Source organism: Hyperolius riggenbachi, unplaced genomic scaffold (genome assembly GCF_040937935.1).
Source record: "Hyperolius riggenbachi isolate aHypRig1 unplaced genomic scaffold, aHypRig1.pri scaffold_208, whole genome shotgun sequence".
NCBI classification, from domain to species: domain Eukaryota; kingdom Metazoa; phylum Chordata; class Amphibia; order Anura; family Hyperoliidae; genus Hyperolius; species Hyperolius riggenbachi.
In genome coordinates this window covers 15,520-31,236 of record NW_027152419.1, presented here as the reverse complement: position 1 = coordinate 31,236, position 15,717 = coordinate 15,520, and the positions used below count along the sequence as shown (strand labels likewise).

The 15,717-nt window shown below is 42.2% G+C and overlaps 1 protein-coding gene across 1 annotated transcript in view; it reads left to right on the top strand.

Moving 5' to 3' along the window:
* The window catches only part of LOC137543812 (interferon regulatory factor 9-like), a 64,377-nt gene extending 49,511 nt beyond the window's left edge, over positions 1 to 14,866 (top strand). The window contains exons 7-9 of the mRNA XM_068264893.1: positions 6,163 to 6,534; positions 8,708 to 8,823; positions 13,062 to 14,866. Of these exons, the coding sequence (XP_068120994.1) occupies positions 6,163 to 6,534; positions 8,708 to 8,823; positions 13,062 to 13,175 (602 nt within the window). The 3' untranslated portion in view covers positions 13,176 to 14,866. The remainder of the gene's footprint in view (positions 1 to 6,162; positions 6,535 to 8,707; positions 8,824 to 13,061) is intronic.
* Positions 14,867 to 15,717: the final 851 nt, after the last annotated feature.

The window sequence follows — 15,717 nt, the reverse complement described above, 5'->3', positions numbered from 1 at the left end:
AATGGAGGGGGAGAGAGGCAGAAGGAGGGGTCCCAGGTGAGGGAGGGGGAGGATATTTTCCCCCTCCCCACCGCTGCCTCCACTGCCCCTCCTTCTAGCGCTGCTTCCCCCCTTCTGCACCCTACAGTAGGTACAGGTCTGGCGAGAGGCCAGACCTGTACGGCACACCAGGCAACATCCCGCGGCACACCGGTTGAAAAACGCTGCCTTACAAAGTACACAGTCCAATGTAGCTAATGTTGTTGAATCCCTGTCTGATGTTGTAGCAGCCAGGGAACTCCTGCTCTGTCCTCTGAATGTTTCAGAAGTCTTGCCCTGTAACATGGATAATTCTGACTCTCTGGTAAAAATAATATAAGTCTCAGAATTTCAGTCCTGTTTAGTGATTGTTACTGAAGTCCTGCCTTTTATCTTGGAAAATTCTGGTTCTCTGTCCAGTTTGGCAGAGGTTCCAGAGTCCCCTTCCTGTCTAGTGAGTTTATCAGTCTTGCCCAGTTCAGTGGGGGTTGCTGCAATACTGACTTGTTTTGCAGCTCTTTTGGAGCTCCAATCCAGTGTAGTAGGTAATGAGTGGTGATGAGTCTCTGTCCAGTTCAGAGGAAGTTGTGGAGACTATATCTAGTTCAGTGCATACATCAGAAGATTTGTCCTGTCCTGTTAATGCCCATGAACATGACTTGTTAATAACCTTGGTGGAATCAGTGACACCTAAGTCTGATTCTGCATTCTTTAATGAGAGTCCAGTAACTGTAAAGTCTAATCATGATGATTTTCTGCCCAGTCCTGGTTTCGGTCCTATTGTGACTGACTGAGGTCCGCAGTTCCTTGCCATGCCCAGAAGTTTCTCTTGTACCAGTGTGCCCAGATGTGCTCTGTGAGCCAGAATGCCCAAGTGTGTCTTGTGTGTCAGCGTACTCAGATGCTTCCTTAGTGGTGACATGTTCTGATATTGCCAGTCTGCCTGCATGCCCAGAGATGGTTCTGGTCCCTGAAAGCCCTGTGTTTGTCCTTGTAACCCTGACTCTGGAATTGCCCTAGGTTCCATAGGGGTTCTTGATAGTTTTCCATGTGAGCCTAAAGGGCGTTTTAACCTCTTGGGATCTCTATGGAGCTTCAAAGTGTTCTGGAAGATTTCTGAGGAAACTTGTCCTGGTGCCTTGGACTGGTTCGACAGTGGGTACTGTGTTGGAAAGGAGAGTTCCGGTGGGCATTGCATTAAAAGGTTTGGCATTTTTGGAAAGTCCCTGGAAGGTGGTGGGTATCGCTCAGAGAGTTTCGGGGGGCTTTTCCGGAAAATCACAGTTCTGATGGGTATCACACTGGGGCTTGTAGTACTGATGGGCATGGTTCTGGAGGTTCTGGTTCTGATTGGTTCAGTCTTGGTGTGACTGATTCTAGAATTTGGTCTTGTCTTTCTGTCCCGACCTTCATGAGTTATCAGTCAGATCAGTTTGCTGGATTTTCTGCATCTGATTTTCTGGTTTGGGTAGTTCAGGAGAATTATGCCAGATTCTATAGGCATCTGGAAGCCACCTTTAAAGCAGGGGGGTACTGTCAGAATCTCTCCTGTAGCATGTTCTGTCCCTTGCAGTGGAGCTACAACTGGGCAGTTCTGACTTGTCTGCTTGCATTCGGTTGCGCATTCGCAGTGAGTCTTATTGTCATTTGCAATCACTCTGCAGTTCAGAGCAGTTCAGGATGCTGTCAGGATTCCTCCTATGGTTTGCTGCAGTTGAACTGCAGCCATATAGCCCTGGATTTCCTGCATGCATGTTGTTGCATAGTACTGGATGTATTTGTTATGATAGTCTTTCAGCTAGCAAATGGTAATCAAGCAAGTTCAGGATTGAATGATTACCATTCAGGTGTGTGGAAATTTGCATACCTGCATCCATTGACTGATGCCGGCATAAAAGTCTGCCTCTCATTTCAGACTCTGCCCGACATAACGGTCAGTACGCTGGTCTGCTGGGCACTTTGTCACTCTGTAATAGATCTGGTATTGTAGTTCAATTAGACCTTATTACTTGTGCTTTAGATAGTTTTTGATAAATATATATGCAGACTTGCTAATATATATTTATCCGTTAGGCCCGGTTCACATTAGCGTTCGCTATCCGGATTTTCCGGATCTGATCCGGACCGCATACTGTACAAACGGAACGTACGTTCCGCATAGCAATGCAAAGGCTATGCGGACGTTCACATACGTACGTTCCGTACAGTACGGAGCTGAACCGGATCCGGACTCCGGACAGTTTTCCAACATGCGCTATTTTTTGGGTCCGGATCTCCAGCCCACGCACCCGGACCGGAGCCGGACCTGAGCCTGACAGCACCATCCGGAACACAGTAACCAATGGGGAACGGAAGGCACAGAACACACTGCCTACTAAAACCTGACGTTCTACCCCACTTCCTATGCGTATCCAAGCGGCCATTTCGGATGGGGACACATGGGCCAAGCATGTCTGGAGTGGAGCAGCAGTGACAGACGTGCTGGAGCTGTTTGGCAGAATGTCGGAGGTGGAGGTGAGGCCTACAGCGGAGGAACCTGATTCTACAGGTGCACCAGGTGCACCTTCTGCTGACCCCAACATTTTTTTCTAAAAATTTCGCTATTTTTTGCCCACGGATCCGGATGGCAGCCTGATGCATGCCTGATACAAACGGACTGGATCGGATCCGGATTGGAACCGTACGGTTCTGATCAGGATCAGGTCCTGATCCGATCAGGATCCGATCAGGATCCGTTCCGTTTACTTGCCAAAACGCAAGTGTGAACGGGGCCTTAGTTGAGTCATTTGTTATTTTTCTGTATTATTGTTTATTGCCTTGTTTCCATGCCTGATGGACGTTCGCTGCATCCGCGGTGGGTCAGTGAAGTCCACTATCCTGATAGCTTGTATTCTGCCATCACCACGTTAGTGACTGGTAGTATTCCTGCTACTCTAGTTTCTGGGAATGTTACTATAGGCTGCGGTTGCTATTAGTTACGTTCTTTCCTGTAGCCTTCCCTGTGTGGATGCTTGCTGGTGACTGGTTGTTAACCTGCTTGCTCTGCTTCTGTGGACGTGACTGTGAGTTTCGGTTGCTACTAGTTACGCTCCAATCTATAGTCCTGTTTTGTACCTGTCTAAATGCTTGCTATCGCCAGGGCAGCGCTTAGCTTAGTCTTGCAAGCGTTCTGTCTGTCTTTCTTGTATCTGTTTTGTTACTTAGCCAGAGGCTCAGATGGCATCCGCCCAGTCTGTCTGTTCCGTCTTTGGTTACTCAGACCGTAGGCAGCGCAAAATCGCACTGCGCTGCCATTGTGTCTTATTTGTAGCAGTATCGGAAGGCCAGAGCTGCAGTTGCTCTGGGCAACCTGTGTAGCCTCTTCCATTATTCAGCTATTCACCCTATTGCTAGGGCAGCGCTTAGTCTTGCAAGCATTCCGTCTTTCTTTCTTGTATCTGTTTTGTTACTTAGCCAGAGGCTCAGACGGCATCCGCCGTGGGCAACAGTCAGTCAGTCTGTCTGTTCGTTCTTTGTCTGGTTACTCAGACCATAGGCAGCGCAACATCACACCGTGCTGCCATTGTGTCTTATTTGTAGGAATATCGTAAGCCCAGAGCTGCAGTTGCTCTGGGCAACCTGTGTAGACTCTTCCATTATTCAGCTACTAGCCTTGTTGCGCTGGGTGGTCAGAAAGTATACCCCCCAGGCATTACAAGGTGTAACTGTACACCACACAAAGGGTTAATTTACAAAACTTATCTCATGAATGATATCCCTTACATATTTTTTACATTTTAAAATAACTATTCAGCATTTTCCAAACAAAAAAAACAAAACAAAAACAAACACTTAAAACAAATGGTTTCTGATTAATTTAAATTGTATATTGCTTTTCTTGCATTATTTTGATACATTTTTACTTGTTGAGTACTTAAAATTTTTTATATAGTTAAAGGACAACTGTAACAAAAGTAGTATGAAGGCTGCCATATTTATTTGCAAATACCAGTTGCCTGGCAGCCCTGCTGATCCTTGGCCTTCAATACTTTTAGCCATAGACCCTGAACAAGCATGCAGCAGATCAGGTGTTTCTGGCATTATTGTCAGATCTGACAAGATTAGCTGCATGCTTGTTTCTGGTGTTATCCAAACATGACTGCAGCCAAATAGATCAGCAGGGCTACCAGGCAACTGGTATTGTTTAAAAGGAAATAAATATGGCAGTCGTTTAAGGCGAGAAACAGATAAAGTGAGATAATTCATGAGAAAAAGCTTTGTGAATCATCCTCCTAAGGTGCCCATACATGACTTGATTTTCCATAGAGCGATTAAGAGATCGACACTATTTGGCAATTTACTAGTTACTAGTGGCCCACATGCTACATGCGGACCCTGTCGATTCTCCTTCACTAAACGATCAAACATGTCGCTTTTTTTGTATCAGTGTTACATGCGCTGAAACCAAGGCATTGATTCTGTGTTGGTCAAAACTATGTGAACCTCAGCCAATTTTCTTTGGGGTCGACCGATATGTTTCATTCTGCTTGATAGAGTAATTTGTTGGCGGTGCAGCATGCATGCATGCAATGACGTGAATACAACGGGGAATCCCAGTGATGTACGTCCTGTCCAGCAGGAAGTGCGTCAGTGGGCGAGGGCTGTGTGTGGGCGACGCTATGCATATGACCCTATCGGGGCACTCTGCTGTAGGGTCATATAAATGACCTTTTTTGTTATACGATGGGGGCGGACTTCGCAATGCAATGGCCAGGTGTAAAACTAGCCTAAAGAATACATAAAGCAAATAAATTAAAGTCAGATTTACTTACTTGGGGCTTCCTACAGCCCCTAGAAGCCTATGTGTCCCTCACTGCAGCTCTGCTCTCAGTCAGTCTCCTGGGGTCCCCTCTGTAGCAGGAGCCAACAGGCCGGCGTCTTCTGTGCATGCGTAGGACACTCCCGGCCGCGCATGCCCAGTAGTCGGCGGCCGCTATGTAGGTGATCCCAGGAGACTGGCTGAGAGTGAAGCTGTGGTGAGGGACACATAAGCTTCAAGGGCTGGAGAAAGCCCCAGGTAACTAAATCTGATTCATGTATCCTTTGGTAATTAGTTATATCCTAAGTGATATATGCACATCGGGTTCCCTTATCAGGAAAAAATTTGGAGTAATTGGCTTTCAGCTCATGATTATGCAGATCCTGATCTAATTGAAGATCAAATCCTCTCTGGCGTTGGCGCGTGTGGAAGAAATGTGGCTGCCCTTGTACCATAGCTTGCAAATACTCTGTCTTTTCCTTCTTATCAATTTTTGTATAAGCTTGAGGTTTAAAATCCTAATTAGCAAATAATTTCTGTATACTACCTTTACTAGTTTTCACCTGCGCTTATTTAATTTTCTAAAACAAGACATATTTTATGAAGGTTTTACTTAGCCCCTTGCCCAATAGTGAGTGTACAACTGATAGGTTTTGTTCAATTGTGAAAAATTGGCTCACTATATAGTATCATAGTATCAGTATAGTATCATAGTATAGTATCATAGCCCCCCGAGCAGCTATTAGTCATATGACCACGCTGCTGCTGGCCAAATTTCAGATATTTACATTTGTTGAAAGACATTTTCCTGTGTCTTAATCAGTGGCGTAGCTAAGGAGCTGTGGGCCCCGATGCGAGTTTTACAATGGGGCCCCCCCAAGCACTCTATACATAACAATTGCTATGGCGCACCAAAACCTGCCAATTGCAAGTACAGTGTCAGAGGTGCAAGAAGGGGATGGGGAACAGCTTGTTAATGATTACCACTATTCAAAGTATCTATAGAAGTGATTATTAGGCGCACAGGACCAATAGAGAGCTAATACTGTAGTTGAGGGAGGGCCCTTCGGGGCCCCGATGCGGTCGCTACCACTGCACCCCCTATTGCTACGCCCCTGGTCTTAATATACTATTGACTGGGTGGGGACTTTGTCATAACCATTGACTATAAAAGGGGGTTTTATGAATAAAATCAACTGCAACAGATTTGTGAGTGTCTGAACTATATTTTTATAGCAGCATATCCACTAGGTTAACCTAATGAACCTATGCATCTCTCGGAGGCTTTCTACTATTGCAGCATCACATCTTTTATTGGTCTTTATTATGTAAGGATTATATTTTAGTTTCAGACATGAAGATTACAGTGATGTACAGCGGGGTGGAGATATTACAGACCTTGGTACATAGTGGAGAATGTAAGCTGTCTGCTAAAGGTCCAACTCAGAACTCTGCTGGATCCATGGAGCATGTCCTTCTCCCACCACCACGTGAGCCACTTGGCACAGACATATGTAACAAGACAAAGAATCTTCTCTCATTCCTCCAAGCTGGAGTTATGTTGGCTAGCAATACTCACGGAATCTTTGCTCAGCGACAAAAAATGTGTTCTGGGCGCATTTTCTGGACCGGACCATGTGCAAATAATCAAGGAATTATTAACAAACTGGAAAGAGATGAACACGTTAAACTGTTTGACTTACAGAAATTCCTGCGAGGTAAGAGTAAGCAAAGTATGTGAAAAATATGTTGTCAGACAGGGCCGCCCATAATCAAGAATGACCTGTGCTATGCAGGAGGAGACCACATGCTATTGTTTTGGGATAGAATCCTTTATTTGCTATTGGTGTTGATTTATGAAAAGTTTGTAAAATAGCGTGTTACAGAAGTATTGCGCAGTGTGAAAATAATTGTGGTTCTGGGGAATGTTCAGCTGTTCTTTTCCGGAATAGTTTTCATATTTGTCCTGACTCCTGCACTTTTTTCTATCTTGCTGCTAATTAAAAAATGCACAAAAAGTCAAAGTAGGGCAGCATAAATAAGTTAATTTAGGAAAAAAAGGACATATGGGGTGTAGAATTGCTGAGGCTAGGTAAAAAAGTTATTAAAATTTGACTGCCCCTTGCTTAAAAATGGTTAATTTGCATATATTCAGCAGCGTTGCTCTGGGAGACATCTCAAGCTCACTCCAACCTGAATTATCGCAAATTCTTTCTGTTTTAGGAAAGCAAACTTTTGTTTTGCTTAAAAGATACTTACTCTCCTTTGGAAATCTACATAATGTTGGAAAGCCGAGAGTTTTGGCTTTCATTTGCACTGTGCCGTAACATATGCACTATGTTAGGGGGGTTTGAATGAGGGGTGTCTACTCCTTTTAAAGTGATATTCCCCGCTTTACTGGAATCATTGTCCCCTTACCCAAGTTCTTCACTCACTGGGCTGCAGGGGAAGGGGGAGATGGGAGGGCTTGGTCCTTCGTTTCACTTTTTTTTACTAACTCTTATGTCCACTTGGATATTGCACAGTGCACACCAGGACCCTCGCCCGATAACTGTGCTTCGAACTTGAAATAGGGATTGCCAAGTTATTGCTGCTGGCAGCCAGACGCAGTGGACACCCCTCATTCAACACCCCATAACTAGGGAAGAGTGCAGATATGGGTCATAGTGTAAATGAAAGCCAAGATGCTTGCCTTTCCAACAATATGTCGATTTCCAAAGGGGAGTAAATATCTTTTAAACAGGGGGCAGTCAAATTCTATGGACAGTATAAAACGTACGTACAAAGAAAAACTTTTTTGAAATACTAAAAATCTCCTAACTGTAAGGTACCAACACAATTATGTGATATCCGCCATTAAAAACATTAAAGCCAGTATATAGAGAACTAAAAAAAACAAACAGATACCTAAGGAGAGGGATGGAAGAAGCAGTGAAAAAGTAGCCCTGCAAGCACCACACTGGACAGATATATGAAAGCTCAATACAAAAACATTATACCATCAACAATTATTAAAAACATATAAAAACAACAACATGGGTCTGGGGTCCCAAATGAAAATCAACAAATATGTACTTGCACTGAAAATTCATAGGATGAGTACTAACACAGTGCATGATAATTACATAATAGATACGGACAATCTCTCAACAATTGCCAATGAGGTAGATAAAACAGGGTAAGAAAAGTGGACACAATGAATAATCCAATAAGCGGGCGTCCTCAGAAGCGGGCGTCTTTCCCGCGAGGTGCACTAAGGCTTTCATGTGAGCCTGGGGTCCCCTCCTTCTCTCTCCCTCTTGCCTTGTACCTTGTGAGTATTCCGTTTTTCCATACCACTTTGCGCTGCTTGATGCATTTTTGCACCTCCTACATCCCATCAACACGTGTTTTGTACACATTAATTGTTGCTACTTTTTGCACAGTGTACTTATTTTACTGTACACAGGTTTATTTGTTGCACATTGTCACTTTGTATGGTCATTGATGCTTTGCACGATATCTAATTTATATTTGTTCTACCTATATATATTTATTGGATTATTCATTTTAAACATGGCCATTACCCCATAACAGCTTCCTGGTCAGCACACTGTTAAACTGTAATATTGCCCTCTTGAGCCATAGGGAAACATGGACATTACCTTGCACATTCAGTTGTAACTGACAGCTGCTGACATATAACTGACAGCAACTGGTATATTTCAGTTCTGACAAAATATTGTCAGAACTGGAAGGGATCACTGTAAGAAGAAAATGGTGAGCCTCTGAGAGGAACTGACGGTGAGGTTAGTATGTAATATTCATTTGCAGCCACGTCATGTGTTTATTTTAAATAATTTTACTCGCTTCAGGTTCCCTTTAATTGATTTTTTTTGTTTTTTGGGACAGAGCTGGAAATATACAAAACACATGGTGGGACCCCTCCAGATTCTCATGTCACCTTATGTTTCGGAGAAGAGATCTTAGACCGGGACCCTACTGAAGATAAATTGATCACAGCAAAGGTACGTATTTTTCATATATACATACAGTATATTGTAAGTCACTACATTGCTCAGCTTAAAGGTTGGCTAAAGCCAAAACTGAAAGCAATTTTGACTAGTAGTCATATTGATTAGTGTGTACCGTAAGTATTAACTTTGGAACGGAACTTTTATGAAATCAACACACTTTTTCTCCCCCAAAAGTGTGTGTGTGTGGTGGGGGGGTGTCAGCACGTCTGATGGTCCGAATACTTCCTATTTGGCCCGGCTCCAATGCAGCTGTGCTGGTGAGCTGTCACTTACTCCCACCTCCCAGGTAAGCCCCTACCATACAGGGGAGTCCTGCACCTGACCCCGCGTTCTCTCCACCCCCTGTCTGGCATCGGTGCATTATGCACATTTCCCGGGTATCCCGGGCCTTTCTGTGCACACTCCTCATCATGCAGGCACAAGCAGCTCTCCTCCGGGGCTTTCAGCTAGCTATTGGTGATGTCTTGTGAGGGAAAGAATCCATCGACCCAATCCCCACTAGAAGACAGCGGCGCGAGCATGGTGGGATTCCAAAGCATTCTGCGGTCTCGCCCCTTTATGGCAGAGCTGAGCTTATGTGGGCAGAGTGCACAGTACACAGTGGAGCTGAAGAGAGGAAGCAAGTTATCTTTCACTTAGAGATTCGTGCTGTTCATATGAAATCTCATCAGCCAGATCATCTACTGCGTAGTAGTAGTTTGCCTTTCACAATTTTGGTACAATACCTAGGTACATCTTATGGTCTAGAGTGTCTTATGGTCCGAATAATACAGTATCCTTTGTGTTGCTGTGCTTGCTGAAGCTGTACACTTGTCCATACACGCTGAAGACCTCTCTTGCCTATTATTTCCTGTTAATGGAGTTAAGATGTCCATACACACACCCAACAAAAGTCATAAAAACCAGATGGCTGTTGTCTCGGGACTTTTTCAATAGATGTCAGGCTGAAATCTGTTGAAAATGTATGTGCACTGTGTGGTAGGAATCGATCTTTCTCTGATCAGAATCTAGATTTTCCATCCTGTCCAATCGATACTTTGGATTAATTTTGGAGCAAAATCAATCGAAATTGGATCCACCAGACATTTTGGGGGAATCGATTCCCAACAGCTTCAGTCAGTGTAATCGGGTCTGCCATTGAACTGGAAAATTAATGTGTGTATGGCCACCATAAAACTTGTGCAGCACACAAGGTTTGAAGGAGGAAAACGTTTTAGAAGGTATAAATGTGCAAATGTTATTCATGCAGAGTGCACTTCATAGAGTTCTCCTTTAACTATTTCAGCCATATGGACGTGAGTCTCACATCTGCGGCTGGTGCTGCTCTAGCTGCAGGGACGTTGCGGGGCTGTGCACAGGATCGTGCAGGCGGAAGCCCACAATTGCGATGCTCCTGGCGACAGGGGGCATTGGTGACAGGAGTCCCCTGAGCAAATCCGTACTGGTGCAGCGAGAATGATCACTGTTTTTGTTAATTCTCAGTTGTAGGAGCAATTGTGCCACCACGATCCCTCCCGCTCGTTCCCGCCACCTATTGTTAAACTAATGAATGGGAATTTTGTTCCCATTCATTCATCTCCCCTCAGGTCCCTGTGATAGCCAGCATCAATGAGACGCCTGCATCACTTCCGAAGTAACACAGCCACGCATGACTTCCTATTTGCGTACTTATTGTACGTAATAGAAAATAATGTGCGAGGACATCTTGTGGCCAAATAATAAAATTACATCTACAGACATAAGGGAATAATTTTTTTAAATATGTATGTAAAGAGGGTATATTACTATTAAATGATGTGCTTTAAATTAGTGATGGATGTAATATTGTCACCATACATTGTAGTAAGGATATAATTTAAATGTTGCAATAACCAGGACAAATGGGCAATTGAAATATGTGGCTTTTATCCACAGTTTTACTTTTATTTTAAAACTATAATGGCCGAAAATGGAGGAATATTTTTTTCCATTTTTTTCTAATTATTCCCATTAAAATTCATTTAGAATAAAATAATACTTAGCATAATGTACCACCCACAGAAAGCTTAATTGGTGGTGAATAAAACAAAGTATAGATTGTTGTGTTGTTAAGTAGTGATAAAGTTATTGGGGAAAGAAAGGGAGAAGCGCTGAAATGTGAAAATTCTTCTTGTCCAACACGGGTTGTGAAAACAACCCGTGGGCTGCAGTGGTTAAGCAAAGTCTGAACACCAGGTTTGTATAGTTTCTGTCAGATCAGTGAAGTAGCAAGTTACCTCTCACCAGGCTTTGAGTGTATTAAAGGACAACTGAAGTGAGAGGGATATAAAGGCTGCCATATTTATTTCCTTTTAACTGCTTGCTGACCGCGTCAGCCCCATCAGGGCATCCGCTCCGCCTTCAGTCTCCCAGCTAAACCACCATCTAATTACCTTGTACAGCACTGCGATCTGCAGCAGCGCTGTATTGGGGACAGCCGTGTGACACTGCTGTCCCCCTGGGACACTAGAGATCGATCGGCTCTCATAGGCAGCAGCCTATGACAGCTGATCGCCATGATTGGCCATCTGCGGGGAGGGAGGGGGAAAAAAAATAATAGCAACATTTATTTATAAAATAAACATAAAAATATTTTACAAATAAACACTGGGGAGCGATCAGACCCCACCAACAGAGAGCTGTTGGTGGGGAGAAAAGGGTGGGGGGAGTCATTTGTGTGCTGTGTTGTGCGGCCCTGCAGTGGCCTATTTAAAAAAAAAATGGCCTGATCTTTAGGGGGTTTTAACACTGTGGTCCTCAAGAGGTTAACCACTTGAAGACCGCAGTCTTTTCACCCCTTAAGACCAGACACTTTTTCTCCATTCAGACCACTGCAGCTTTAACGGTTTATTGCTCAGTCATACAACCTACTATCTAAATGAATTTGACCTTCTTTTCTTGTCACTAATACAGCTTTCTTTTAGTGCTATTTGATTGCTGCTGCGATTTTTAGTTTTTATTATATTCTTCAAAAAAAGACATGAATTTTGTCAAAAAAAATGATTTTTTTTTTACTTTCTGTGCTGACATTTTTCAAATAAAGTAAAATTTCTGCATACAAATCCACAGCGCTTGGTACTCAAATCGGCATCTGCAGTAACCCCACAGTGCTCAAAAGCATATTTCCACAGTGATCATCACAAAGCAAAATTTCTATATACATTTTTGTCCAAATTTATTATGCTACATGTCTTTGATTAAAAAAAAAACCCATTCAGTATATATTTATTGGTTTGGGTAAAAGTTATAGCGTTTACAAACTATTTATAACAGAAATATAGATCAATATACACAGATATGGATCCATATATTATATACTGTATACATACAGATATATAGATCTATATAAACAGATATATAGATATATATATTATATATGCACAGAAAATATATAGATCTATATACAGATATATAGATCTATTGTTCACAAAGAAAATATATAATTACATATACATATATATATATATATACATATATCACTAAGGGGTCACTGGGGAAGGGATCAGAGGGTTAATGAAACTGTTAAAAAGTGTTTCATTTCACATTTTTGCTCAGTGGAGCACAGCATGTCTATCCCTGTCAGGGAGAGACAGGCAGAGCAGCTGCTTATGTGAGTGATCGCTGTGACTGGCTCACAGCGATCACATGTACAGGAGCCAGGCTCCTGGTTGTTACTTAGTAACAAAGCTGTCTAATGCCCGCACTGCTTCTGAGGGCTCGACATAGAAGATACGTTGAGTCCGAACGCCTGCCACCTGCTGGACGTAGAATTAAACTACGTCGGTCCGTAGGTGGTTAAACAATACCAGTTGCCTGGCTATCCTGTTGATCCTCTGCCTCTATTACTTTTAGCCAGACCCTGAACAAACATGCAGCAGATCAGGTGTTTCTGACATTAATGTCAGATCTGACAAGATTAGCTACATGCTTGTTTCTGGTGTGATTCAGACACTACTGCAGCCAAATAGATCGGCAGGGCTGCCAGGCAAGTGGTATTGTTTAAAAATAAATAAATATGGCAGCCTCCATATTCTTCTCACTTCAGTTGTGCTTTAAGGATTTGCAAGCCTAGCCAAGAGAAAGTACTCTTATGCCCATGAGTCTGCTTTTTTTTACAGGAAACAAAGAAAAGTAGAACATATTTTCTGAAAGGTGGCATTTAATATTTTGATGTTGTAAATACTAATAGTTTTAATGTTTTGTTTCTATAGATAGAGCAAGTTGTAGCATCTGAATTGGTGCAACAAGCAACAGAATATTGTGTCCCGGAGGAAAATCCCTGTCTTATCACCCTCACACCTGTGGATACATCAGATGTTTTTTGACAAACTTTGGACAAAAGACTGAACATCGTTATGAGCTTCCCTTAACAAAGCACAAGCTCAGGTTACTTGTTCTTTATCAGGGGTGACCAAGGTCAGTTTTTCAAGTAAAGTCTCTCTGACTTTATAAAGTAAACCTATATATTTTACATTTAGCTGTTTGTGCATAGGTTAGCTATAGAATCTCTGAGGGACTAGTATAGCTTACAAATTCAATATGGGCATTCTTGTTCTACCTCCTGCACTACTCTCCTTACCCTGCTCTGTGAGCATTCACATGTACTGCAGTGTGTCAGTGCTGAATGCCAGACCAATTTTCTAAATGTATATTATTGGTTTACTAAAGCCTTTACTTCATTAGTAGAATTGCTGCTCCGTACGACTCTTCACCAAGCTTGGTATAGTTCAGCGTGGTTTGTGATATTCAATAACAAAGTCTATCTTGGTTAGTCATTGGCTGGCAAGAATGACTTATTATTTTGTTTAGTTTTTTTCTTCAGATTTTTTTAAGTCATATACATACATTAGATATTTTTACAGCATACATTACAGCTCATGTTACTTTGTCTGTTTTTTTTTTTGCACTCATTATTGGACTGTAGTTGTATTTGCATAGCCAGAAAGTGATAATGCTATCATACAGTACTATAGCCATGTCAGTGTGTTTTAGTTACAGTTATGTTCAGAGTTATTGAGCACAGTTGCATAATACAATTACATGTGTACCTTTTCCAATAATCGCGCACAAAGCTGAATATTGCTCAATATTTTTACATTAAAGTAGCGCTTCAACTTGCAGCATTCACAAAACAGGGGCATATATATATATGTATATAGTGCTCTGAAACACAGTGAATCTGCATCCAACTATTTATGAGGTGGGACTGGAGTCCTGATCTGTGCCTGCTTCTTACTCCCTCACTAAATCTAGGTACACGCTAAATCTGAATCTAGTGTGTTTACAGCCCCCCACCCAATGCTTACTGCAGATCCAACTGACCCCAAGAGCATAGTTCTCCTACTCAGCTAGTACTCCAGAAGCCTCTGCATTTTGCATCCACAGTAACAGTCACTAGCTTCTAGCTAGCATCTGTACAACACACAGCACCAAACTGTGACCAGAGGGATTGCATTCTAATCCCTGCGAGCGAAAGTGCTTGTACATATATATATATATATATATATATATATATATATATATATATATATATAAAAATATATATATATATATATATGAGGTTTAAGCTGTTCCCATTGGCCAACTGTAACTGTCTAGTATGTGATATTGGTGGCAGCATTGGTGGGTACCAGTCTAGTGACAGTGACAGTTGGCCAATGGTTACAGCTTGGTAAGAGGGAAGGAATGGCCACAAGTCCTGAGTCTCACTTCATATACAGTTAAACATGGGTTCACTTTAAATAGCATTACTAACTACAGTCCAACATGTACACAAAGTAAGGAGGATTATTGACCAAAGCAAGTTGCTTTATCATGTTTACTATTTTGGTCTCAAACAAACCCTGTGAACATTAACCAGTTCTAATATGCCTCTGTAAGGTTTATCTGTGGTTGCTCACATCCTTTTGAGAGAGATCTTGAGGCAGATAGACATAATTCTACAAGTGAATGTATGTCCTCTAAGCACATATATACACCATGGTAGACCACAGGGGTGCATATTCCTGTACACATGGGCAGAGGGGGGGGGGGGGGGGGGGGGGGGGCTGGGCGTGGAATGTTTCTCCCATCTGTCTTTTGAAAGTGATCTAACTAATTACTGATTTTTCATAGAAATCTGCTTGAAGTAAAGGAACTAGGGGTGTAAGCAGTCAATAAGAGTGTAATGCATTGCATATAATGTATTGCATTCTGCTCTTTATGTACATCATTCTGCTTAACTCAGCTTACTGCATACAACCCGCAGAGTCAGACTGGTACACTGTGATGAAGCATTTTGTTCCATTTGAGAGAAACAATAAGAGGGATTAAACTAAAAAATTGCTAACATTTTTGGTAACTGCACGCTGCTATTTGCACATTGCAGTGCTCGAATCATGTTTAAATGTGGAGAGGACTTATTCGGTTTGAAAATGTTTTGTGTGACATCGAAGCATCTACAGTAATAACAAATAGATTTTATTTGGATGGTGCGTATCTTTAGTGACACTAATGTCTTGGGATGTAGACTAGGTATCACTTTGCATTCAAATATGCAAACGGAATTATGTATCTGCTTTCAATATGTGGCAGATTTTCCACATAATAATGTGGAAATGAGCGAATCAGATACAACTGTATTATGCATGACAAGACATTATTTTAGTACTATGGCCCAAGTTCCCTACACCTCAGTGAGGCAATTTTACCATTACTTACACAGACTATAAAGTGTGCATTGCGCTATAAGCCCAACCTGCATTACCTTGATACCGCTCACATTGCTAGCGAAACACTTGCTAAGCAGGTAGCATAGCATATTTTACACTAGTAAAGCAAGTGTTATCCAGGTAACATGGTAGTGTAGCGCACATTACCCTAGAAACT